Raw genomic sequence first — 21,747 nt, forward strand, 5'->3', positions numbered from 1 at the left:
GATAACCAGCGACTTTTTCTTTTTGGACTTGCCTGACGTGCTGTAAGAAGGAAAACAACAAGGAGTGGGATTTTATAGGCATAAAAGTGGATGGTGTAAAAACCTCGATGTTAATAAGAGAGACAGTACAGACCTCCACCACAGACAGACAGCAGTGTCATATCTCACCTGTTCAGACCTTTGATTATAAAAGCTTTCCCTGAGTGCTGAGTCTCCAGCTTCTTCATCACGTTGTACAGCTCTCTGTTGAGCTGCAGACCAGAAGACAGATGCGGTGATGAGGCTTCAGGCTGCAGGGCTGAGTCATAGCCACACTTGATTAAACAGTTAAGAGAGATGACAGCGAGGTGCTCTTACCACACTCATTTCCTTATAGAAGACGTCCCGCAGGTTGGAGATGTTTTGAAACACGGTCACGTAGCAACCTATACGGCTTCAGAGACAAGGACAATCGGCTCATCTACTGTTTTGATTGGCTGTTTCACAGAGAACGTGCCCAGTTGGGACTGAACACAGACACAGATCGTAAAACTAGCAGCAGCAGGAAAACAGTGAGTGGAGTAAAGAAGTGAAAAGTGCTGCTTCTCCATACCAACGGTGTTGCTCATTCATTCCCGTCTCTGCTCAGCGATGCTCTAAGAATGCACCCACCCAGCCATGTTGCCCGTTTTTATCATTTTAATTTACTGCTGTGTGTCTGTTTGTATTTGTGTCCATAGTAGAATGTGTGTGCAGGAGAGACGCCGCTGGTTGTTGGCCAAACGTTTCCATCTTTGATTTAGCTCCAGCAGAAGGACACAAAGTTCCAGACGCTGACTTATGGCTCACTTCTTGTTTTCCAAAAATCAACATCCTTCTGCTTCTGCCTGAGTAGTACCAGATTAGTAGCAGTAGTACCACAGGTTAGCTGTCTGAATGATCTCCGTTAAACAATTATCTTTTATCTGGCTTGTTAATGTTTTTTATTCTGAGTGGCTATCAGAGGTCAGCAGAGTGGAGTCTGTTTTGTCGACCACAGTCCTGCCAAGTCCCGGGAAAATTATAGTAGGAGACGAGGAATCCACCTTTAAACAGTAGAGTCTCCAGGATAAAGTTTCAAATTAAATTTCCCTTCACTGTCGTTTCTGGGGTTTTTTTTCCCCCAAAGGTTTTGATGTTTTCAAACCAAACACGTAACCTGATGATAAATCACCCAGCTTCAAGGTCATGACCTTAACTCTAGCTGGCCGGTCCTCTTACCTCTGATAGAGAACAGGCAGCTCCTCTCTCAGCTCATTGTTGATTTCTTCAAACACACTCTGGGCCTTGTTGAACTCTTCTTCTGCCTGGTATGAAAAGTTTGACACTGTGTTATAATCACAAACACACACACACACACACAGACACACACACAGTGGTATCAAACCAAAGGCACCTTGGCTACTTTAGCTTCATCCTTTTTCTTGGTACTCTGCAGTGTCTCCAGGTGGTGACGCGCCGAGTCGTAGTCCACCAACTTGCGACCACGTTTAGCAACTCGCTCCTGAAAAACAGTAGATGATTGTGAAGGGCCATGATCAGCCATCCAGGCTAGTACACGTTTCTTTCAGTTCATTTTTAACATCACTTGTAGTAGGCAGAGTACTGAGTACTACAACAGAGTACTCAGAGGTATAAAGGTGTTGAGTTACCTTGACCTCAGGAAACTGGCTGGTGTAATTCTCCATCGTTCTGATGATCTGGTCGTTCACTTTCTCCTCAAAGTCATTCCACAGCAAGTCTTCGCTCTGCGGGACACAGATGGAAGTTATTACTGTTTACATTCAGATTATACACAACCTACACAAACCACACAACTCATCCTGCAGCACAGCGTGCATAGTAACACACCTCCGTTATGACGGCGAGGTCTTCCACTCCGCTCCAGTCCGTTTCGTATGTCTCTCGCAGGGTCTGGGACAGTCGCCTGGATGTCTCATGCACAGCTGTAAGCATTAAAAAAAAAAAAAAAAAGATGTTGCAACAACCAAAAACACCCCCATGACATAATCCTACAGCATCAGCAACAGGATCACAGTTCTGTGGAGGGTATTGTCTTTAGGTTCTGTCGGTCTGGTAACGCCCACACCAAAAGGCCAGAACAACACTGGTTTCCTGAGCGTAAGCTGACAATAGAAACACAGTTGCCATTCCACATATGAAAAGGCAGGTCCATCATCTGACCTGATGGACATTCCAGAAACATGACTTGTATTTATATTACTTGTGATATTTTTGTCTATTGATAATTTTAATTTACTAACTTTTATATTTTTATTTGCTGTAGTATTCTCTGCAAAATGTAACTTTTTTTTGTTATAATATTCTGATTGACATTTGCAATTTATCTTGAGGTTTTTGTCCCTCTGTCTTTCTTTGATTTCTGCAAAAAATTACTATAATAAATACAAATATGCCATTAATAAAAGTAGATATATTTACATTAAAACAACAGCAGTAAAGAATCCCTGTTCAAGAGCATCATTTAATTTTATTAAATAAACTGTGACATTTTTGTTCGGTGGTCACCATGGGATTCTTCTAATGTTATATATGTGCTGGGCCCCAACAAGGTTGGGAACACACATTTTAACAGCTGACAGCTGACTAGAATAGACACCTACACATGTTGCCAGACCTTACCTTTCACCGCTGCGTGGTACGCCTTTACATCTTTGAACAACCTGCTGCCATCTGTCTGTAAAAAAAACTTTAAATGTCAGTATACTTATTTTTAACTCACAACGCAAAGAAAACCAGTCAGCGTGAAATTTAAATTGAATTACAAAACATGTCATGTGGCAGCAGTGTGAAGTGAAAGTTGCATCGTCTCAGCATGTACACTTCCTCTCTGTTCCTCCTTGCGTTAATCAAGTGCTATATCGTTCTTTGCTAAATATGACAAACTGGATAAGCCTCGAAAAAAACTAAAGTAATCACAACTCCTCAGCTTATTCAATATACGGTACATCATTGATAATGTATCCTCCTAAAGTTTGTTGTGGAGGCTGATGAAGCATTAAGCTTTCATTTTAACAGCTGTCCCAACTGGACTTGATTATCTACAACCCCCCACACTTTTATCCACATAAAAGTGTGGGCCCACACCCTAATGAGCATTATTTGGACAGTACTGTCCTGCAGAATGGAGTGTGCTGTCACACAAACGGCTCAACTCCAGGAGAATGTAAAAAACAGTCAAAGTGTCAGTGAGCAGAGTTTCCAATCAGCATCAAGACACTGACAGGATGAGGTCAGGCAGAATAAAGCCCCAACAGAATCAGAAGAGATGTGGAGCTGCAGGTTTGACAAGTCAAGTGTCTGCAAGAGTTGAAAGATATGTTAAAAAGATAAAAATGAAGCTCGTCCGGGCCACGAAACAACGCCACATGATTGGTCAAGACTGGAACAAGGTGTTAAAGGCTGATTTGTCAAAATTGGAAGTCAATCTACAAAACCTAATTTCAACTACCATAGGAAAAAAGAACAAGCTGGGGGGCATGGAAACATGGAGAGACAGCACCGTTAATGTTGTCACCACCAGTCTGTTTCAAAATACTGTCATTTTCTGTTGCAAACAACATGTGTTTTGGCTGCAACCCTTCCATTTAGACCAAATTTGATGATTATTCAGCTCAGTTGTGCGAGGTTTGGTCATTACAGCAATTTGATGACTAACTGGCTGACCGAACTCGGCACTGACACGTTTCACGTTCTTATTGTGAAGCTCTTTAGAAAACACGTTGTGCGAAACGGTTTTGAAGACCTGTCGCAGTGACGAACTTGGGGCAGCTGGCTTCATCTGTGGCCATTGAGTAGTTCAGCCATTTGCCCTGTAGTCTATCATTACAACGTGGTTTGATGTAATTGGTAACTTCAACCTTTGAGGTCACACACAGGGTCAACCAAAAGAGTGATCGTCCACTCCGAAAAACAGATGCAGAAACATAAGAAATAATCCTACCTCTACGCAGGAGAGTTCCGTTAGTGTTAAAAACTGTAAAGGTCATTGATGCAAAATGGATTTTGTAAATTTTGGGCTAAATAAAAAAAAATGAATTTGACTGAATTTGATTTGTCCCAATAATGGGAAAATTTACAGTGTGAATCTTTGCAATTGACATGGACTGCCACGGGCTGGGGGGGGGGGGGGGGGGTGTGCTGTCACACAAACGGCTCAACTCCAGGAGAATGTAAAAAACAGTCAAAGTGTCAGTGAGCAGAGTTTCCAATCAGCATCAAGACACTGACAGGATGAGGTCAGGCAGAATAAAGCCCCAACAGAATCAGAAGAGATGTGGAGCTGCAGGTTTGACAAGTCAAGTGTCTGCAAGAGTTGAAAGATATGTTAAAAAGATAAAAATGAAGCTCGTCCGGGCCACGAAACAACGCCACATGATTGGTCAAGACTGGAACAAGGTGTTAAAGGCTGATTTGTCAAAATTGGAAGTCAATCTACAAAACCTAATTTCAACTACCATAGGAAAAAAGAACAAGCTGGGGGGCATGGAAACATGGAGAGACAGCACCGTTAATGTTGTCACCACCAGTCTGTTTCAAAATACTGTCATTTTCTGTTGCAAACAACATGTGTTTTGGCTGCAACCCTTCCATTTAGACCAAATTTGATGATTATTCAGCTCAGTTGTGCGAGGTTTGGTCATTACAGCAATTTGATGACTAACTGGCTGACCGAACTCGGCACTGACACGTTTCACGTTCTTATTGTGAAGCTCTTTAGAAAACACGTTGTGCGAAACGGTTTTGAAGACCTGTCGCAGTGACGAACTTGGGGCAGCTGGCTTCATCTGTGGCCATTGAGTAGTTCAGCCATTTGCCCTGTAGTCTATCATTACAACGTGGTTTGATGTAATTGGTAACTTCAACCTTTGAGGTCACACACAGGGTCAACCAAAAGAGTGATCGTCCACTCCGAAAAACAGATGCAGAAACATAAGAAATAATCCTACCTCTACGCAGGAGAGTTCCGTTAGTGTTAAAAACTGTAAAGGTCATTGATGCAAAATGGGTTGGGGGGGGTGGTGGTCATGAGGGTTATGTGGTTCCCCTGAGAATTGAACCCAGCACTCTCCTTACAAGGCAGGTGCGCTAGCCGCTACACAATGGACCACAAAAGGGCATGACTTATGTAGACAGTGGCTGAAACAACTTTAGTGGTTATTCTGCCATCTCTGTCATGAACAGTAAGTTTCTTGTACTGTAAATCAATAGTTACTGCAGTACCTGTTGCTTGTTGAGGTTTTGGAAACACAGTTCAAACTGTTCGTCCTTGGTCTCTATGCTTTTGCCCAGTTTCTGAAGCACCTGAGAGAGATCAAATGAAAGAACAAGTGTTAGCAGACAAACACACTGAGACAGACGTAACTTACTGTGCTTCCTACATACTTTCTCAACTAAATCTAGTGAACTGTACATCTTGTATTCAATGCGTACTACTTAATGTGTGTGTACAGTTTGTGCCAGCAGTACTCATAGACGTGAGGCTCAGTTGTGTGCGTTGCATTTGTTTTTAAAGAAGTGACCTATGGCTAGTCTACATTGAAGTACTTCACTCACAAATCAGTGTATACGCTCCCATTTTTTTCCCCCAAATGTAGTAACAAAAAAAATGCATTTTATTAAAAACTCATCTTGTAAAAAAAAAAAACTATCAACAAACACTCTGTCAGTGAAGGAACTGTTAAACAAGAAAACAAAATCAAACACCACATGTGAGAGAGCGACAGAGAGGAAATGAACACTCAGGAAGTGGCTACTGATGTGTTTCAACCAAATAACATTCGGTGGTGTTCTGACAGGAACGCTCAAGTATCTGCCTCGAGCATCAGTCTTTCAGACTTTTTTTTAATGTGACAGCCATAAATATTAGAAGAAGGAGTGAGCTTTTTTAATTTGGCATTCAAAAAGTCATAGCACCTTAAACAGAGCCTGTTCAGAAGTGATGACAGCTGTGGAGTAAAGGAACACGGGATTCACAACTCCGTTGTCTGTCAGCTGCTCCTCATTTAAACAGTGTTATCACATTAGTCACCTCCCTGTGAGACTCCGCTGTTACAAACTACACTACACAGTTCCTGTTACACAACAAGTGAAAGGGTGAGTTTGGTTTAGCTCTTCGCCAGGACCAGATAAAGATCATGCAGAAATGCGTTTAAAAACAGTGTCATCGCGGCTGATGGGGCAGATGACAAGAAAACATGACATGAACATGGAGGTCCTCCCATCAGCTCACCTTCTCCTGGGCTCGGTTCAGAGACTTCTGAAATCGTTTGGCGAAGAATTCGGCTCCAGCCTGCAGGTTCTGACCCATCTTGTTCTCAGCCATGGTCACTTCTCTCGTTGTTCTACGTCTCTGTTTCTGCTGTGGGCGAAGTCCGCTTCCTCTAAAAAAGAAACCGAACTGAACTCGGAGATCTAGAGGTGGAGCAAAACGCCAAGGCACATCCGCACACACGCACAAAACACACACGCCCGCGCAAGCACGCACACACACACACGACGAGGACGACGACCTCGATGATGAAACAGTTCAGCCGTTGCTGAGTCGGTGCGTTCACACCGCCGTCGGCAATCTGTGGGTCTGTCCGAACTTGTTGGAAAACAATTGTTTGGTATGTGTGTGTGTGTGTGTGTGTGTGTGTGTGAGTGGGTGGCTGTGTGTGTGGGTGTCGTCCCTTCGACTTAACAGACTCACCTGAAAACCATGTGCGCAAATTGCAGTTCTCTGATGACGCGTCTACCTGATTCAGCAAAGTGACGTCAACGTCTGCCCAGATGCTGGTTCTCTACGTAAAAGCCGTTAATGATTGCTCAAAGTTTGAACATTTAGAAGAAATAATAAAAATAACAACCATATTGCTCATCATGTTTAATCAAATGTTTTTTAAACGAAGCTGTGATGCATTTCTGTACCTAAATTCTCCTTATTATTTTCCTAGGCTTGCTCCTATATGATGTAAGGTCAACCTCTGAAAACAACAGTAAACATTTGGGCACCAAACCTACTTTCTCTAGGTGTCCTGGTCCTTCAATAGCAGTAGAAATAAAAAACCACAGAGCTGGACACGAGCAAGGGTAGCGGACCAAAACAGTCCCCGTCTTGGTTAATTCCAGCTCATGGTCCTGCGTCCTCCATTCCTTCACAACCCTTCAGACTGCGCAGACTTAAATATTTGTTTTGCAGCTGATAGAAAATTATAAATTATATATATACATTTTATTTTATTAATACAATATTATTAGCCAGTGTTACAACGTTGGATAGTGTGTATGTTACTAAGTACAAAAAATGCTAACAACATTATTGGTGTCCAACCGAAAGAATCAAGAGCAATATGTGTGGGTTAATGTTTAACTCGTGTTCGAGTCAACGGCACCCTCTGCTGGCTGAAGAGGTTATGACAAAAATCTGGAGAAGCCGCAGATATCGCAGGAGGCTGGGACTGGACAGATGAATTGTTTTGACATTACTGACAGGAATAAACACATTCATCAATTTATATTTTATAATATAAATGCACATTTAGTAATTTGCACATGCGTGAGACCCTTTAGCCACACCATGTCTTCAGGTTTGTACTTCACATTGATAAATCTGTTCACTTTAATCTGCACATTGACTGACTGATCTGACCCGTGTGTCTTGGATTTCTATGGACCAGTGTTTACCAAGAAGAAAAGTTGGATGCTGGTTAAAGGGATTTCAGGTGATCAGAAGGATTCTGATTTCTGTACGTTTTCTGTTCGACTTTTCCCAGTTATGTGAACAAATATTAATTACATGGGTAAGAATTCAGGGAATTTTTCTTTCTTTTTTTCTGTTTTAGATGACACTTGGTTCTCCACTATCTGTACACACACAGACCAAAGTTTAAACATGATCTTTGATGAACTCCAGTGAACTGCAGTGGGTAAGTAATACTGTCCTCAGTGATGGTGTTCTATATCATCTCAGTCTATTGTCCTTCCCTGTTGGCCAAAATTGTCAAAAATAAACAGCCCACAGTCTGAATCAGTTAAAAAGCTGCTGCTGCTTTTTATTTACATTTTTTTTACAAAGAAAATCACACTTGGCTGTTAAGCTTCTCATGTTAACACACAGCGGACATGGTCACTCTAGAACTGCTGACTATACATTCTGTACACATGACCTCTATGGCACAACGCTCTTTACAGCCTTAGCTTTAGTGGAACATTTGTGTGACTGTTAGGATGTGAGGTTTGTCCTGGATTTTACCAGTACTGTATTCACATTGATCAAGTGGTTTTAGCAATGCTGCAGCGATAACCGGAACTGATCAGCCAATCAGCTCACTTATTACATAAAGGTCAGTCATTAGTCCAACAGTCATTATACAAATAAAAAGAAGGGCAAAGGAAAAAAGGTAAAGGCAATTAAGGTTTAAGTTTAATATTTTTCCAAAAAAAGAAAAGAAAAAAAGAATGCATATACAAAGAAGAAAGACTTCAGACAGAGCATTTGGTTTTACACAAAACAAGGTTATAATAAGTATCTTGACCTTGGCAGGTCATCAACATGACTCCATACCACTAGTTAAAAAAAACAAAAACAGTCTCTCTGCCATTGAAGGTTTTTATTCAGGAAGCCCAATCAAAGGTTTTCTTGGTAAAAACTGGCAGGTAAAAGTTCAGGTGAATTCTGAACGACCTAACTCAAAAGGTGGAAAAGGAAACCTTATATATGTATATATAGGCAGGGTTGCTTCAATATCTGTTAAAGAAACTCTGTCAAATCATTGTGTGGTCTAACGCTGTGGCAGCCCCCAATGAAGGGACAAGCCAAGAAGAAAGAAAAACACATATTTATATATAATAAGATATAAAATAAGACAAACAGAAGGGGCAGAAATAATAAAAAGGTTTTGGTAAAAACATCTGGAGCGTACATTAATGTGGCATGCCTGCTAACATCATAATTACATCTGATAAAACCTATAGTTAAGAACAGCGACTAAGGTCGGCCACATTTTCAATGACTAAAACAAAGACCAGACAGGCCTCCACACACTCATCGCCAGACTTTGGCCCACTACAGAGTTCTGTTAGAAATTCATACTCTTTCCTCCCTTGTAAAAATGCTAAACATTAGTCCACAAACTGTTTCACACACACACACACGCGCTCCCTTCTAGCAAATGAAGTGTGATGTGATCAAGTCTGAAGCCTGGTTTATACCCCGTCAAGCAACTTCTCTGTAACTGTAACTTAACAAAAGTCTGAGTGCTTCAGAGTGGCATGTACCTGCACACCTTCAGTCAGCTCTCTAAGATCTCACCCTCCTAATAGGTTGGTTTTTCCTTTGTATGTGTTTTAATTCAACAGGTAAAAGTGAAATGTTTATGTAGAGGTAGAGCTCACCAATCCTACTTCCTACAAACAGTGAAATAGATTGGAGTTAATAGAAATACTTACAGCTACAGAACAATCTGCTGCCAAGTTCAACTGTCATGCTAGTTTTTTTAAATTGCAGAATGACAGACAGATAACATTGGTAATTATCAATAGGTCATACTCTGCACATTTAGAGAGCTGAAACAATTAAAATCCAAAACCCTTCAGGAATATAGAACTCTTGCTATAACTGAAGTCACAGGTAAATATAGATTAATGAAGAAAAGATTTGATTGCTCAATTCGTTTTTAAAACCTGGGAAGAACATTTCTACTGTGGTCGTTTATAGTGGCTTTCTCACTATTCCTTCTGAAGAACTCCCTCTTAAAAGTTTATAACTTTTGAAAGTGTTGCATGACGGAGTATAGAATCAGACTCTCTTCCTGCCTTGGCCTCCGCTTGTTCTGCTAACACTGTTTCAGTCTGGTGCATCTCAAACACCAGTTCCTTGGTCTCCAGGTGGACCCGCTACTATGCCTTTAGCTCTTCAAGTGATTGACCACAATCCAATGGGACTGTGAGTTTGCATACATAGGACTGGATAGAACATGGCAACATTATCATTTCCATATTACTCATGAAGGACACTCATGTGGACTGCCCTGGATACTGCTGTCCTATTAGAGCAAAGTTTCTTTAGTGGTTAAGGAGTAAGTTTTTCTGGAACATGGAATAAATATCTTGGGGTTGTTTGTTGGCAAATAAAACTGAGCTGTTAGCAATTTATTTGATGAATGCTGTCATCAAGGAAGAAGGGGCCAACAGTGTCATTTGGCTGTGGGGGCGTGGGTGGAGCTGACCTCCATGAACTCTTCACACTGCTCTCACACGTATTGTGGGCTTGTTAAAGAGGCTTCATCAAATCAAATGGTTCAGAATTTCATGTCGCTAAATCACAATGCACTTCAGTCATTTCTATTAGCTTGCTCTATATGTGGCAAAACTTGAAAAGGGTTCAATTTCCCAATCAGCTGTGTGAGTTCTGGAAACAATAACACAGCAGCTGCAAATCAGGTCAATTTCAAAGTTCATTTGATCAATAAACTGACAGAAAGCGATCTCTGTGACCGTCATCACAAACTTACACCAAACACCACTGTGTTGTAATTGTTTCAACAATATTAGAAACTGCTCTCTATGCTGGCTAATTCTCTGCCAACAGCAGCTTCAAACCATCAAACTTTTAAGCCTTGGTTATGTGTGAGTACAGAGTTAGTAAAGAGTCAAATGTCGGAGGTTCTGAACGTTAATTAGACCACAACACTGACTGAACGGTTGAATCTAGTGACTCATCAACAGTGCCAAGTGTTTTTGTCTGGATCTCTGGCCCTGGTGATTCCACCCTGCCCACATCCCACAGTGGCCTGTTGCCTAGGTTATGTTCATCTGCTGTCTCACACTTGAACATTAGGGAGAAGCGTCTTATTATTGCAGAGAATTTTAGGATACTTTGTTGGCAGTCATCGTTCTTGTCTTCAGTCTGGAAGACTGTCAACCAGCCTTAGCAGAGCAGGAGAAAGAGGGTGGGGTTGGAAATAATGTTTATGTGCATGTGTGTGTTTATGTTTGTATGCATTTGAGTATTCTGTTGTTTCATGTGTGCTTGTGTGTGTATGTTTGTATGTATGTGTTGGATCTACAGGGGAGAAGCCTCTCATAGCAGCACACATTTGCGTTTCTTCTTGGGCTCTGGAGGTTCCAGTGCAGCCAGTATCGCCTCATCAAAAACATTCTTTAGGCCTTTCTGTGAACACAAATGCAAAAGAACAGCGACTCAGTGAGGTGGCATCGCACATTAGAAGAACAAATGCACAAAAGCACAATTCCAATGGCTAAATGCTTTTGACTCAATAACTTTAACTACATTTGAAAACAGCTACCTCATTTTGATTAAGTTGGAGTTAAAGTGGGGTTATATCAATGCATTAAAACTTCACATTAGTAGAAATTACTACCAAGCTAAAAGTATTTTAAAGCTTTATTTCAGTGAGTCTCAGGCAACTTTAGAGCGGCAATGATCAGTGATGTAAAAGGTTCACAGTTCCTCATGAAAAAATAAATAGATCCACAAGTAACAGATGAACATGAAGAACAAGTGTGTACCCAAAGTTTAGAGGTAGCACATTATGATCTGACTGTAAGGTGTGGATCTGATGCAAAGACCATCGACAGTAAACAGGAATTTACATCAGTAACTAAGCTGTAGCACAGACAGGAAGAAGGGGGTGGTAGTGAGGGAGGAAGGAAGAAGGGGATTGAGTTACATTTTAGTTACGTCAACTCTATTGTTCCCCATGATCCACCTCGTGTATTTATGTTCTTCTTGTTATACTTTGCCATAACTGCATTTAAGAACACAAATATTCAGACTGAACAACATAAAACCCAAGGCTAATAGCCATCTTTAAAATAATCAAAAACGAAATGTCTGAATTGACTTATACAGTGAGGTGCCTAGGACTTTTAGAAACTATGGTATAAAAAGAAACAAAAAAAAAGTATGAATGACTTTTGCCGTATGTTATGAACTGAATATTAGAAAGTCCTGCAATGGTATACTTTTTTGCTTAAATTTCTCTAAACATTCTTCTGGGTTCTACCTAATCAGAACTATGGTAGATATTAGAGGTTTTAAGTTGGGTTTAGGAACACACAATTTAAAACAGCAAGACTTATAAATAAATGGTTGATTTTAGGTTTCCTCCAACCTACCTAAACGGTACCATTATTATTTTCACTATAAACAGTGCACATGTTGGAAAGAAAAAGAAAACTTAAATAGCCAACATCCAAAAAAAGTAGTCCAACTTCCCTTAATAATCTGTAGAACATCAATTCCATGGCAGGAAACTCATTTACTATTTAGGTCACCAGCACAGTATTCAGATAGCAGAGAGGCAAAGCTTAGCTATGCTAAGCCGTAACCCTTACAGCCTAGCATTGCTGGTGTGAAGGCTGCTCTTTCATGTCTTTTGTTCACTGAGCTACAAGCATGACATGGACTACAAAGTGAGGAACAACCTTATAATGAGGATTAATTAATTAAATCATTTTTCACATCCTCACTAAATCCAGAGTTTCAAAGCCAGCCCTTAATAATGCATGACTTACTTGTGTGGAACAGAGATGGGAAATAAATAAAAAAATAATAAAAACCCAAAGCTGCATGTGTCCATTAACTGTAGAATTGTGTTGCACTTTCAACCTCCAAAGAACATTAAAAACTTCTTTTTTTAAATACCTCGTTGAAAAGGCAGAGCAAGAAACAAACCCATAATCCCATTAACAGGCAAGAGTACATTTGCAAAGTATTATCTTTACTGTCGTTTGTTTATGTGGAAATGTAATCAAATATGTGTACATGTGACTTTTGGTCAGGGATGTATACCAAATGGAAATTAGATTACCTGTGTGAGAGCTGAGCATTCCACATATTTTACAGCCTTGAGGTCTCTGGCCAGCTTTTCAGCTGTTTCTGGTGTGATGGGCTTCTGCTTGTTTTTGGCCAGCTTTTCTATAGTTGATGGGTCGTCCCGCAGGTCAATCTGAGTCCCAACTAGAAGGAATGGGGTCTTTGGACAGTGATGAGTAATCTCTGGAACCCACTGGAAATGCAAACCCAGAGACAAGGGACACTTAGAGCCTTTTTTGATTTTGTGTCAATCATTTAAACTACGCAATGAACAAGACTCAGGGCCACCCGAAATAAAATAAAATGACCTTTCTACTGTTTTGATCATATATAGTGTAGAATACGCCACTGCTCTTGTCTTCTACCTCAGAGCATTTGTACATATGATTAATTTCTTGACATTTCTATTTTTTTAAGAACAGAAAATCAACTTTCCATGTCATAGCTGTCTATCGTTCTATATAGCTGCACACAAACAAAGTTGGTAATCAATTGGATAATTAATTTATGAGGTATGTCTTTTGTAGAATCTGCAAAGAAATCAGTTTGAAGGTAGAATTGTTACACTGCTTACATGAAACAGTTAGAAATTAAAATGACAAATGCAATCGGCAATGTTTATTTTTTTTAAATAAAAATGTATCTAAAGTCAAATAATAAAAAAATGAATAAGTAAAGAATACATTAGTACTCAAGAGTCATTATTAAATAGAAAAAAAAGAAAAATGGTTAAACTTGCCTTTTCTTCAACGTTTTCAAAAGAAGAAGGGGACACAACAGAGAAACAGACAAGAAAGACATCTGTCTGTGGATAACTCAGAGGTCGTAACCTGTCGTAGTCTTCCTGACCTATAAAAAGAACACATTTAACCCATATTACACTGACATATCACCATAATTATTCCATGTACTTTTTTATTTGATTTTAAACATGTATTGTATTTTATACACAAAAAAACATGGACCGCCAGTGTATTGGTTTAACCTTTTATTTTTAAGGTAATGAAAAGCAAACCTGTGGAAACCTTTAAAAATAAAATTGTAAAGCATATATAAGAAAAACAGTGGCTGGATTAAAAAGACATACCTGCTGTGTCAAAAAGGCCCAGAGTATAGGGTTCACCTCCAATCATTACAGTCACAGCATAGTTATCAAAGACCTGCAACAGAGAAAATAATATATTCTTGCACATCAATGTAAGATGTTTGGATACTTATATTCTAACTATCAATTTCATGATTTGATACATTTTCTTTCCTTTTATACTTGTATTGATGGTGAACCTGAATAATTTACTTTGGTTTTATGACCAATATATTCTTGTGTATTTTAAAGAATCACAATTCAAGCAACTTGTATAAAAAAGGTGGATCATTTTGTCAGTGCAATGGGGTGGACATTTCTTCAAAAAAAAAAAAAAATTAAGCTAAGAGTTAAGGTGAGCTAAAACATAGTTACAATTTAGAGAAAATGCCCTTGAAATATGATTTTTAAAAAACAATAATTTTTTTTGATAAAATGTGTGATTTATTCCACATAGATAACTATGCAATCGCACGCTTACCGTAGGTACATATTCAGAAGGAAACTTGTTTGTTGTATAAGAGATGAGCAAGCAGGTTTTACCCACGGCACCGTCACCAACTACAACACACTTGATGGTCTGCATAGTTGTGATTTAGTTTTCTCTATTCATTCACAATCTGAAACATGAAAAATAAATAGAATTACAATGAAGGACATAATGGAATGGTTGCAGACAATAACATTGTTTGAAGGACATGGAATGGTTGCAGACAATAACATTGTCGCTACACATGCTACGCATTTGTCATTATTCTACTGGAGTTAATCATGTCACTGATGTTGAGTAAAATAAATAGGTAATTCAACAATGTCAGCAGTTTGAAGGCATTGTACCATCAGGGACAAGGATGGAGCGAGGCTTACTTGATATGACATCTGTTACAATAATGGCACTTTAATAAAACACCTGTGTATGCTAACATCTCTTTTCAATTTAACAGTTCAGTAGAAAGATGAGGTGAAGAAATAAAACACCTACAATCTGTATGTCACCACATTTTCTCAGCGCTATGCCACTGTTCACTAGTTCATTGCAAATTAACTAGGACCCAACACAAAGAAGTGCCATTATAAGTATACTGTGTGAGCAAGTACACAAAATAAAAAAAAAATTAAACAATTTTGGAGTAGACAGTAATTCATTTACCAATGACAATGATCTGACCACGTGGGGCAAACCAATTGATTTAACATAGTATAATGTTAATGTGAATGCATCATGTAATATGGGACTGAGTATGACTGCTTTATGTACAGAAATGAAGTGAACCTGTTGTTATATAATCAAAAACATTCTTGTTTTTCATTTATGTTTATTCCTCATGGACCTGCTGCCACTGCTGTGGCTAGAGATGCTTCATATTTACTCAGTACAGCTTATTTGAAACATAACGCTTTTAAATGGCTTGCTAAATGTATTGTGTTGAAACTAGTAGACATGCAATATGCAACATAGGTTTAACAGTAAAAAGATGTCACTGGTGAATACATGCTGTGTTAACTTGATTAGGAGTTTCAGCTCAGATGTTAGTGCCTGACCTGCAGAACAGACTTATGTCAGGAGTGCAAGGAGATTAGAGGGCCTTTTACATTCAACATTAATTAAGATGTAAACTAATTTAAACACTAACATATGATAATCTGACAGCAATCAATGAAATAATCAGATATCTGTATCTTAGCAGTTACATCTCATAAGAAGACAAAGGACACCTAAATGTTGATAGCCTTACTTTATTATACTTTGTGGGACACCTTTAGTCTGAGCACGTCTTTCTACCAGTATTCATGACTTCAAATTTACAAGGATCCATAACTAGCTAGCTAGAACCCTTTTTTATCTAGGGTCTACACAAAATAATGTGTGCAGGTACACATATTACACACAAAGAACATCATTGCAAAGTTTTAATGTTCTTCAATGTAATATCATATTGTATACGTTTTTAACACATTTGAAGTTGGTAGCTGATTATAATAACTGTCAAGAATTTAAACTGTCCTGGGCTTTAGCTGCTGCATTTCGGTTATATTTCTGGCCTCAATCTGGCCTAATTTCCTGCCAGCGCATTTAGGGGCGACCAGACCTACTATCTAGTTTTGTTTTGGGTTTTTTTATGTTTTGTTAGTCCGTACAATGAATACGTTTATTTGCGCCTCGTGATCGTGATACTTGTTAACATCAAAGGAAAAAAATACTTGAATCTTATCGAGGACAACGCTAACCAATGGCTAACTGTATTTTTCACTAAATTCTTACTTCACTCCACACAATTCTGGCACTTTAACTGCCAACTTAATGTAGCAATCACAAAAATATAAAGACTTTGTTGATATAATGTTATAAAGAATATTTAAGCCTGGAAAATGCATTAATTGCCACTCCTGTCGTCATAAATTGTCGGCTTTCCAGCTAAAGGGCTAGGCTAACCTTGGCGGATGCTGTTGCCAAATTGTTTTAGAAAAGATGAATGACACCAATATAATTAACAATAACTACAGACCATAATGAGTTTCAGTTATATTTAAACCTAAGCTCAAGTAACCTAACACTGATATGGTGAAAATAAATAAAAATGTCCTCTTACCGTATTCTGTATTTGTGTGTTAATGCCGGGCGTTGGCAGCTCCGCGCTAGGGGCTTCCCAGTCAACAGAACAGGGACACGTAACTACGCTGGGGTAGTTGGTGCTACGTAATTACGTCTCGCTGTTTAACTACAAATGATGGTATTACATTTCTACCAAGTTCACATCTGCATTTACTTTTTAAGGCAGTTGCTTAACTTAACTTCTTTAAAATATCCTTACAAGCAACGAATTTATTAAAAAGTTACGTTTATGATACTTCATACAAATTAGTCTCCTACTTCCCTGCAGAGAGTGCAATAAAGATTTAATGACATAGGCCACATGTTTGCAACCTTCGATCAGCTAAAGGGTCATTTTTTATATAATTTACCAACAGTTTTGATTTTCAACAAAATCGAATTAAAATTGTTGGTAATTTATTCGTGATTACCTGATACAACAGAGGGAATTTAAATATATAACACAGTTATTAATGCCTACACCCGTTTGACAGAATATGCTGGAAAAAACAACTCACCTACTTCGTTGTCTCAGAAATTGTAAATATAAAAAACCTACTCTTGCAACTTTAAAAAACGTCTGCTTCCCCTGGAGCATCTTTGAAAAAAACTATATCAAAATAATCCCACCTCACTGCTTTTGCAAACGATTTATCAATTTGCATTGCTGCCAGCTGTAGGGTCTAAGTTTTAAGAAGCTTTAAGCTTTACAGAAATACAGTATATGTTTTCACAGTATAGTCTCATCAGAGTTTAGAGTTTAAGCTGCCTTAGAAGTAGTACTGTTGTCGTCCACTTGAGAGCAGTGCAATTCCATTTACCAACTTAGCAAAAGTGAAAACATGTCAAACATGAACAATGCACGTAAGAAAAACAAAATTTTATTCTCCAAACATATTCATTCAGTAGAAAGAAAATGTCTCAGAATTGTGAAACTAAAACAAATGTACTCAACAATTTTCAAAAAAAGAGAAACAACAATGACCAGAGGTGTGTTGTCTTAACTGGACACACTTTGCAGTAAAGTAATGTTGTCTCCTTTCAGCATGAGTCTCCCTGAGGACAAACAAAGAATCAAGTTGAGTGGAACAGAAAAAATACAAATTTGGAAAACGGAGAAATAATTGTATTGGTCGGTGGATGAGTCATTCTAAGTTACAGACTATCAAGTTATCAATAGCTGCTTTATTCACAGTTCTTAAAATTTGTCAAAAAAGAGAATGCTCTTACCCAGTGGCTTCCTGTTCTTAGTCTTCATGTGGACCTCCTCAGCATCATCTAGAACCAGGTTCATGTATTCATCAAAGCCCTAAATGTGGAGAATGTAACATTTCAATGTTACAATTGAAATAAGGCAGAAACATTAAGTTTTATCGAAAAGCATCCACAAAAACCCCCAGAAAATAAAGGTTGTGAGAAAAGAAAAGTTCACTTACAATAATACAGCCCTCTATCCGCATGTTCACTTGTTCGTACAGCCACACCTGAATACGTGAGCGCTGTAAATTCAATACAGTTATACAGTGTATACAAATACAGTTATTTCCACAACATAACAAAGGGGATGGAAAGGTTAAACAGTTATTTCCACAACATAACAAAGGGACCAAATAATGTTCATCGTAATACTTACATTTTGTAGATACCGAAAAATTAGGTTCTGATACTTGGAGTTAAGAAAAGTAATCATTGACATGGAAATACAGAATAATAGACATATTCCTAACAAAACATATACACATACTTCTAACAAGTAGCAATAACCACGGTTAATGGGATTCTGCATTTGAGCAGAAATCCGGAAGTCGGGTAATTAAAAAGATAAATAAATAAATAAATACGCAAGACTGTATAAATATCGAATATATTCAAGAATTCTGACATAATTTGTAACATTAACATTCAATTTCACCGTCACCATTTTGAGCATGTTACGATGCTCTTCCCTTGCCCACTAGGTTACACAAAACTGAACCGATACTAATCGACGGTAAGGCTAAACAATGTAACAACAGCGTGATGAATATATACCGATACAAATAAAGAAAAGGTAGCTAAAACTCTTTTTGTGGTAAAATTGTGGGATACAGCTCGTTAACGCGTAAAAGCTAGTTTATCTGCTAAATTAGCGGAGCAAGTCACCCGCTTCTTAAAATCCATTAAAAGGATACAATGGGCTGCACCATAACCTTCTGGACTTTTTGCCCTTGTCCTCTGTACGCCATTTTTCTTCAGCAAAATTCAACGATGGTCAGAACAAGAAAATACTCGCTGTTTAATCGAAGAGAATTTCCAACGAAACACACGCGTTGGAGATTTGCTTCAATGGCGGGCTTCCTTCCGCATCCGGTGCCGCTATTGTTTGTTGTGAAAATTCAAAAGAAACAGCGTCTCTACAGGTAGGAGGGACTTACTGCGCAATCAGGTAAAAAGCGTTCAGGTTTGGAAAGCAGGAGAGGAATACAATGATGTGTTTCCAGTGAGAAATGTTAAATGTAATTTTAGATCATGTTTCAGCTTACTAAAATTATTTTTAGTTACTGTATATTGTCTGTAATCTCAGAATCCCTAGCTTTGCTAAGAAATATGACAGTTTAACAATCACTCTTGAATATCTATATACCTACCGTATATGTGTTTAATTAAAGCATATCGGGTATCTTCTGTATTGTGGCTCAAGAGAACCTTTCACATTGAGATAAATTAAGGTGGTAAGTCAAACCTTTTAAAACAAATCTACATAACAAAATGTGTCAGAGACAATATATATTTTTCAAGACATCAAGCAAACGTTTTTTATGTTGAGTTAAATTTAAATGTGTTGATGTTGATCAAGCTTCTCAAAGTTTTGCGCAGTTTTCAGTTGAATGTCATGTATCTTTCTTCCCAAATTTATATAAAAACATTTTGTGTTTTAATTTAAACCAACTATAAATAAGCCTGAAACACAAAATATGAACAGAAACGTGGGCGACTACTTATGTGATATAAATATATTGATTGAGGACAAAACATTAAAGATTCACTTTTGTATTTCGACAAAGAAAACAATTCCACTGTTGACCTCTAGGGAAGGCTGTGACACATGAAAGGCTTTAACAAGTAGCAGCGGAGCATTTCATGTCTATAAAGTAACAGCTGATGAATGCCAACACTGATTATTGTCCAGATCATGGGCTCTTCTTTGCTGTTTACAATCTCTGCTGCCTCCTTTGCCCCCAGGGATGGACCCAATTCAGGGTAGCTTCCTACCAAGTCAAATGGAAAGCACTTGGTTGCTGGATGTATGGCGACAATAAGAACTGATCTGACCATTACTGGTCAGGACTTACCCTCTGGTATATATAGATGTTTATTAAGTACTACAGGATTGTGCACAATATATCTGTAACATGATGAGCATAGTCAGGGAGGGCAGCCTTGAGTGTGCAGTTAACAATGGTATTAATAACATACATACTGGCCTGTGAGCTTGTTTGAGAGAGACGGTTTGACGTAAATTAGCAGCCGCAGACAGACGAGAGTCGGCGTGTGGGGTGAAAGAAATGATACGAGGATCCTCAGCAGTGCGGGCCGAGGTGTCGCCTTTCTGGACAGGGACATCTTAAAAGGCAGAAAGCCTCTGTGGCTTGTGGTAGCATGCATCGCTCATCAGGCATCACAGTCAAGCGCCACATGCTTGTCTTTGTGCGAATATGTGTATGTGCATGCAGGCAATGGTGTGTAAATATATCTATAGCATTGTTATAAAATTGTTAAATGAGCAAAAAAGTTTGCTAGTAACTAGAACACAATGTTGCCCTTAAGTATTGTCCTACAAGGTAAGCGAAAGTTTAAAAAAACTGAGCCTTCTATTCACTACAAAAACACAATAGCACTACTGGAAAACTCTATAAATAGTTAAGGCAAACACAAACACGTACACTCGCAAATACACCTTCAGGAAAGCGGGCTATCATCTTTCCATGTGTGTTCTCTATGATTTTTATTTTCCAAAACTCAATTTTCTAACTTCTCTTTCTTCGTCTGCCCTCCTGCCAAAGGAATTGCTCCGCTTAGCTCAACCACATGGATACATCACTTCCTGTTCCTGTTGGTTTCAATTGTTTTGAGGGGAAGGGAAGGCAGACGGGATGAGGAAGGCGGAGGTTGTTAGTCGTCTTTTGTTCCTGAAACTGCCTCACCTGGCTAACCTCCACCTGACAGGCCTGACCCCTGTGGGCCCGATGGAGGCACACAGACACCCGCTGCCTGCTTCTGTTTCCTGCCTTGCTGACTGACAGGATACTCACAGTGCGCTTAGGACGCAGACAAACTTGGAGTGCTACACACTTTAGCAAGCAGTTTAATTCCATCTCAAGTTTTTACAGGATTTAAGTAACCTGTAAAGTTAGTAGCATCCTTGGTTGCGTTCATAGTTTTTATCACAGATATCAACAGTCATGGGCTTACAGCTTAGTCAAAGAGATTGTTTATCTTTTGTCAACGTTAATAAAACAAACAAGAGCTTCAGTATTGCTGTAGTCAACTAGTATTACCTTTATTATTAAGTTAATTCAAAATGACACATAAATCCCTTTAATTTTATTTAATTTTATTTTTTTTACATTACAAGCAGTTAGCCCAAAACACTTTATTGGCCAGTAAATAATTAACTAAAAGTTGGCCATATGTAATACAAGTATGGGGCAGAATTTAGAAAGAAAAAATAAACAAAAACAAAACAACAGGTTTAAAGCGCAGTTTCAATTGAAAAATAATGAAGTATTGCTGAGCTAAGTTGTAGCGTGAAAAATGTACAAACAGAACTTTATTATTATTCTCATAACATGTTCAGAACAGACTCAGTTTAGTGTGATAAGCTGCAAAAACATAGACCAAGGCAGTAGGATTGGACAGTCCAGCTTTTGCATTGAATAGGATTCATCTTTCAGTTCAACCCTCATCTCATGCTCACTGTTGTCATTGTCATCATATCGTTTTGAAATGACCATGACAGGAAACAGTTACAGAGGCGGCCATCATAAAAATAAAAAGTTTTATATTCCCTAAGTCAGGACTGGAAAACCAACTAAAATGTTAGCTAGTTTTTCTAAACATGTTCACAAAGTCAAGGCAAATATAAGGGGATATAGATATAGTGCTTCTTTAATAAACAGTAGGATTGGACAGGCAAATATAAGGGGATATAGATATAGATATAGATAG

General features: G+C 38.6%; 4 protein-coding genes across 5 annotated transcripts in view; 1 reads left to right on the forward strand and 3 right to left on the reverse strand.

Moving 5' to 3' along the window:
- Positions 1-6,810, reverse strand: part of bin2b (bridging integrator 2b) — an 8,766-nt gene extending 1,956 nt beyond the window's left edge. Inside the window, exons 1-11 of one of the 2 annotated variants that reach the window (XM_025060310.1) lie at positions 6,734-6,810; positions 6,272-6,422; positions 5,263-5,343; positions 2,662-2,716; positions 1,870-1,964; positions 1,671-1,766; positions 1,415-1,522; positions 1,240-1,325; positions 358-433; positions 169-251; positions 1-40 (exon numbers count right to left, since the gene is read on the reverse strand). The exon at positions 1-40 is cut by the window's left edge and continues 678 nt beyond it. In XM_025060310.1, the coding sequence (XP_024916078.1) occupies positions 1-40; positions 169-251; positions 358-433; positions 1,240-1,325; positions 1,415-1,522; positions 1,671-1,766; positions 1,870-1,964; positions 2,662-2,716; positions 5,263-5,343; positions 6,272-6,422; positions 6,734-6,744 (882 nt within the window). In that variant the 5' untranslated portion in view covers positions 6,745-6,810. The remainder of the gene's footprint in view (positions 41-168; positions 252-357; positions 434-1,239; positions 1,326-1,414; positions 1,523-1,670; positions 1,767-1,869; positions 1,965-2,661; positions 2,717-5,262; positions 5,344-6,271; positions 6,423-6,733) is intronic. The other variant, XM_017036523.2, reaches the window with a different exon arrangement.
- LOC103386273 (contactin-4-like) overlaps positions 1-21,747 on the forward strand; it is a 695,358-nt gene that overhangs the window by 333,072 nt on the left and 340,539 nt on the right. The window lies entirely within an intron of this gene.
- Positions 8,051-16,662, reverse strand: cdc42 (cell division cycle 42). The gene is made up of 6 exons (XM_008320479.3): positions 16,538-16,662; positions 14,428-14,566; positions 13,950-14,022; positions 13,602-13,711; positions 12,858-13,055; positions 8,051-11,194 (listed from the first exon to the last, which is right to left on the reverse strand). The coding sequence occupies exons 2-6, from the start codon at positions 14,530-14,532 to the stop codon at positions 11,105-11,107; spliced, it is 576 nt and encodes a 191-aa protein (XP_008318701.1). The 5' UTR covers positions 14,533-14,566; positions 16,538-16,662; the 3' UTR covers positions 8,051-11,104.
- snrpe (small nuclear ribonucleoprotein polypeptide E) lies at positions 17,401-18,908 on the reverse strand. Its single transcript, XM_008320480.3, has 5 exons — positions 18,711-18,908; positions 18,173-18,199; positions 17,976-18,038; positions 17,770-17,848; positions 17,401-17,595 (listed from the first exon to the last, which is right to left on the reverse strand). The coding sequence occupies exons 1-5, from the start codon at positions 18,762-18,764 to the stop codon at positions 17,540-17,542; spliced, it is 279 nt and encodes a 92-aa protein (XP_008318702.1). The 5' UTR covers positions 18,765-18,908; the 3' UTR covers positions 17,401-17,539.

This window comes from Cynoglossus semilaevis, chromosome 11 (assembly GCF_000523025.1).
Source record: "Cynoglossus semilaevis isolate Cse_v1.0 chromosome 11, Cse_v1.0, whole genome shotgun sequence".
In the NCBI taxonomy this organism is placed as follows: domain Eukaryota; kingdom Metazoa; phylum Chordata; class Actinopteri; order Pleuronectiformes; family Cynoglossidae; genus Cynoglossus; species Cynoglossus semilaevis.

Excerpts from the sequence above, each read along its gene's own strand:
- cdc42 (XM_008320479.3), bottom strand. The coding sequence starts at position 14,532 with ATGCAGACCATCAAGTGTGTTGTAGTTGGTGACGGTGCCGTGGGTAAA. Across the intron at positions 14,023-14,427 it reads CTTCTGAATATGTACCTACG|GTCTTTGATAACTATGCTGT; the intron begins GTAAGCGTGCGA and ends TCTCTGTTGCAG. Across the intron at positions 13,056-13,601 it reads TTGAAAACGTTGAAGAAAAG|TGGGTTCCAGAGATTACTCA; the intron begins GCAAGTTTAACC and ends TTGCATTTCCAG.
- snrpe (XM_008320480.3), bottom strand. The coding sequence starts at position 18,764 with ATGGCGTACAGAGGACAAGGGCAAAAAGTCCAGAAGGTTATGGTGCAG. Across the intron at positions 18,200-18,710 it reads AGGTTATGGTGCAGCCCATT|AACCTAATTTTTCGGTATCT; the intron begins GTATCCTTTTAA and ends TCCAAGTATCAG. Across the intron at positions 17,596-17,769 it reads TAAGAACAGGAAGCCACTGG|GGAGACTCATGCTGAAAGGA; the intron begins GTAAGAGCATTC and ends GTTTGTCCTCAG.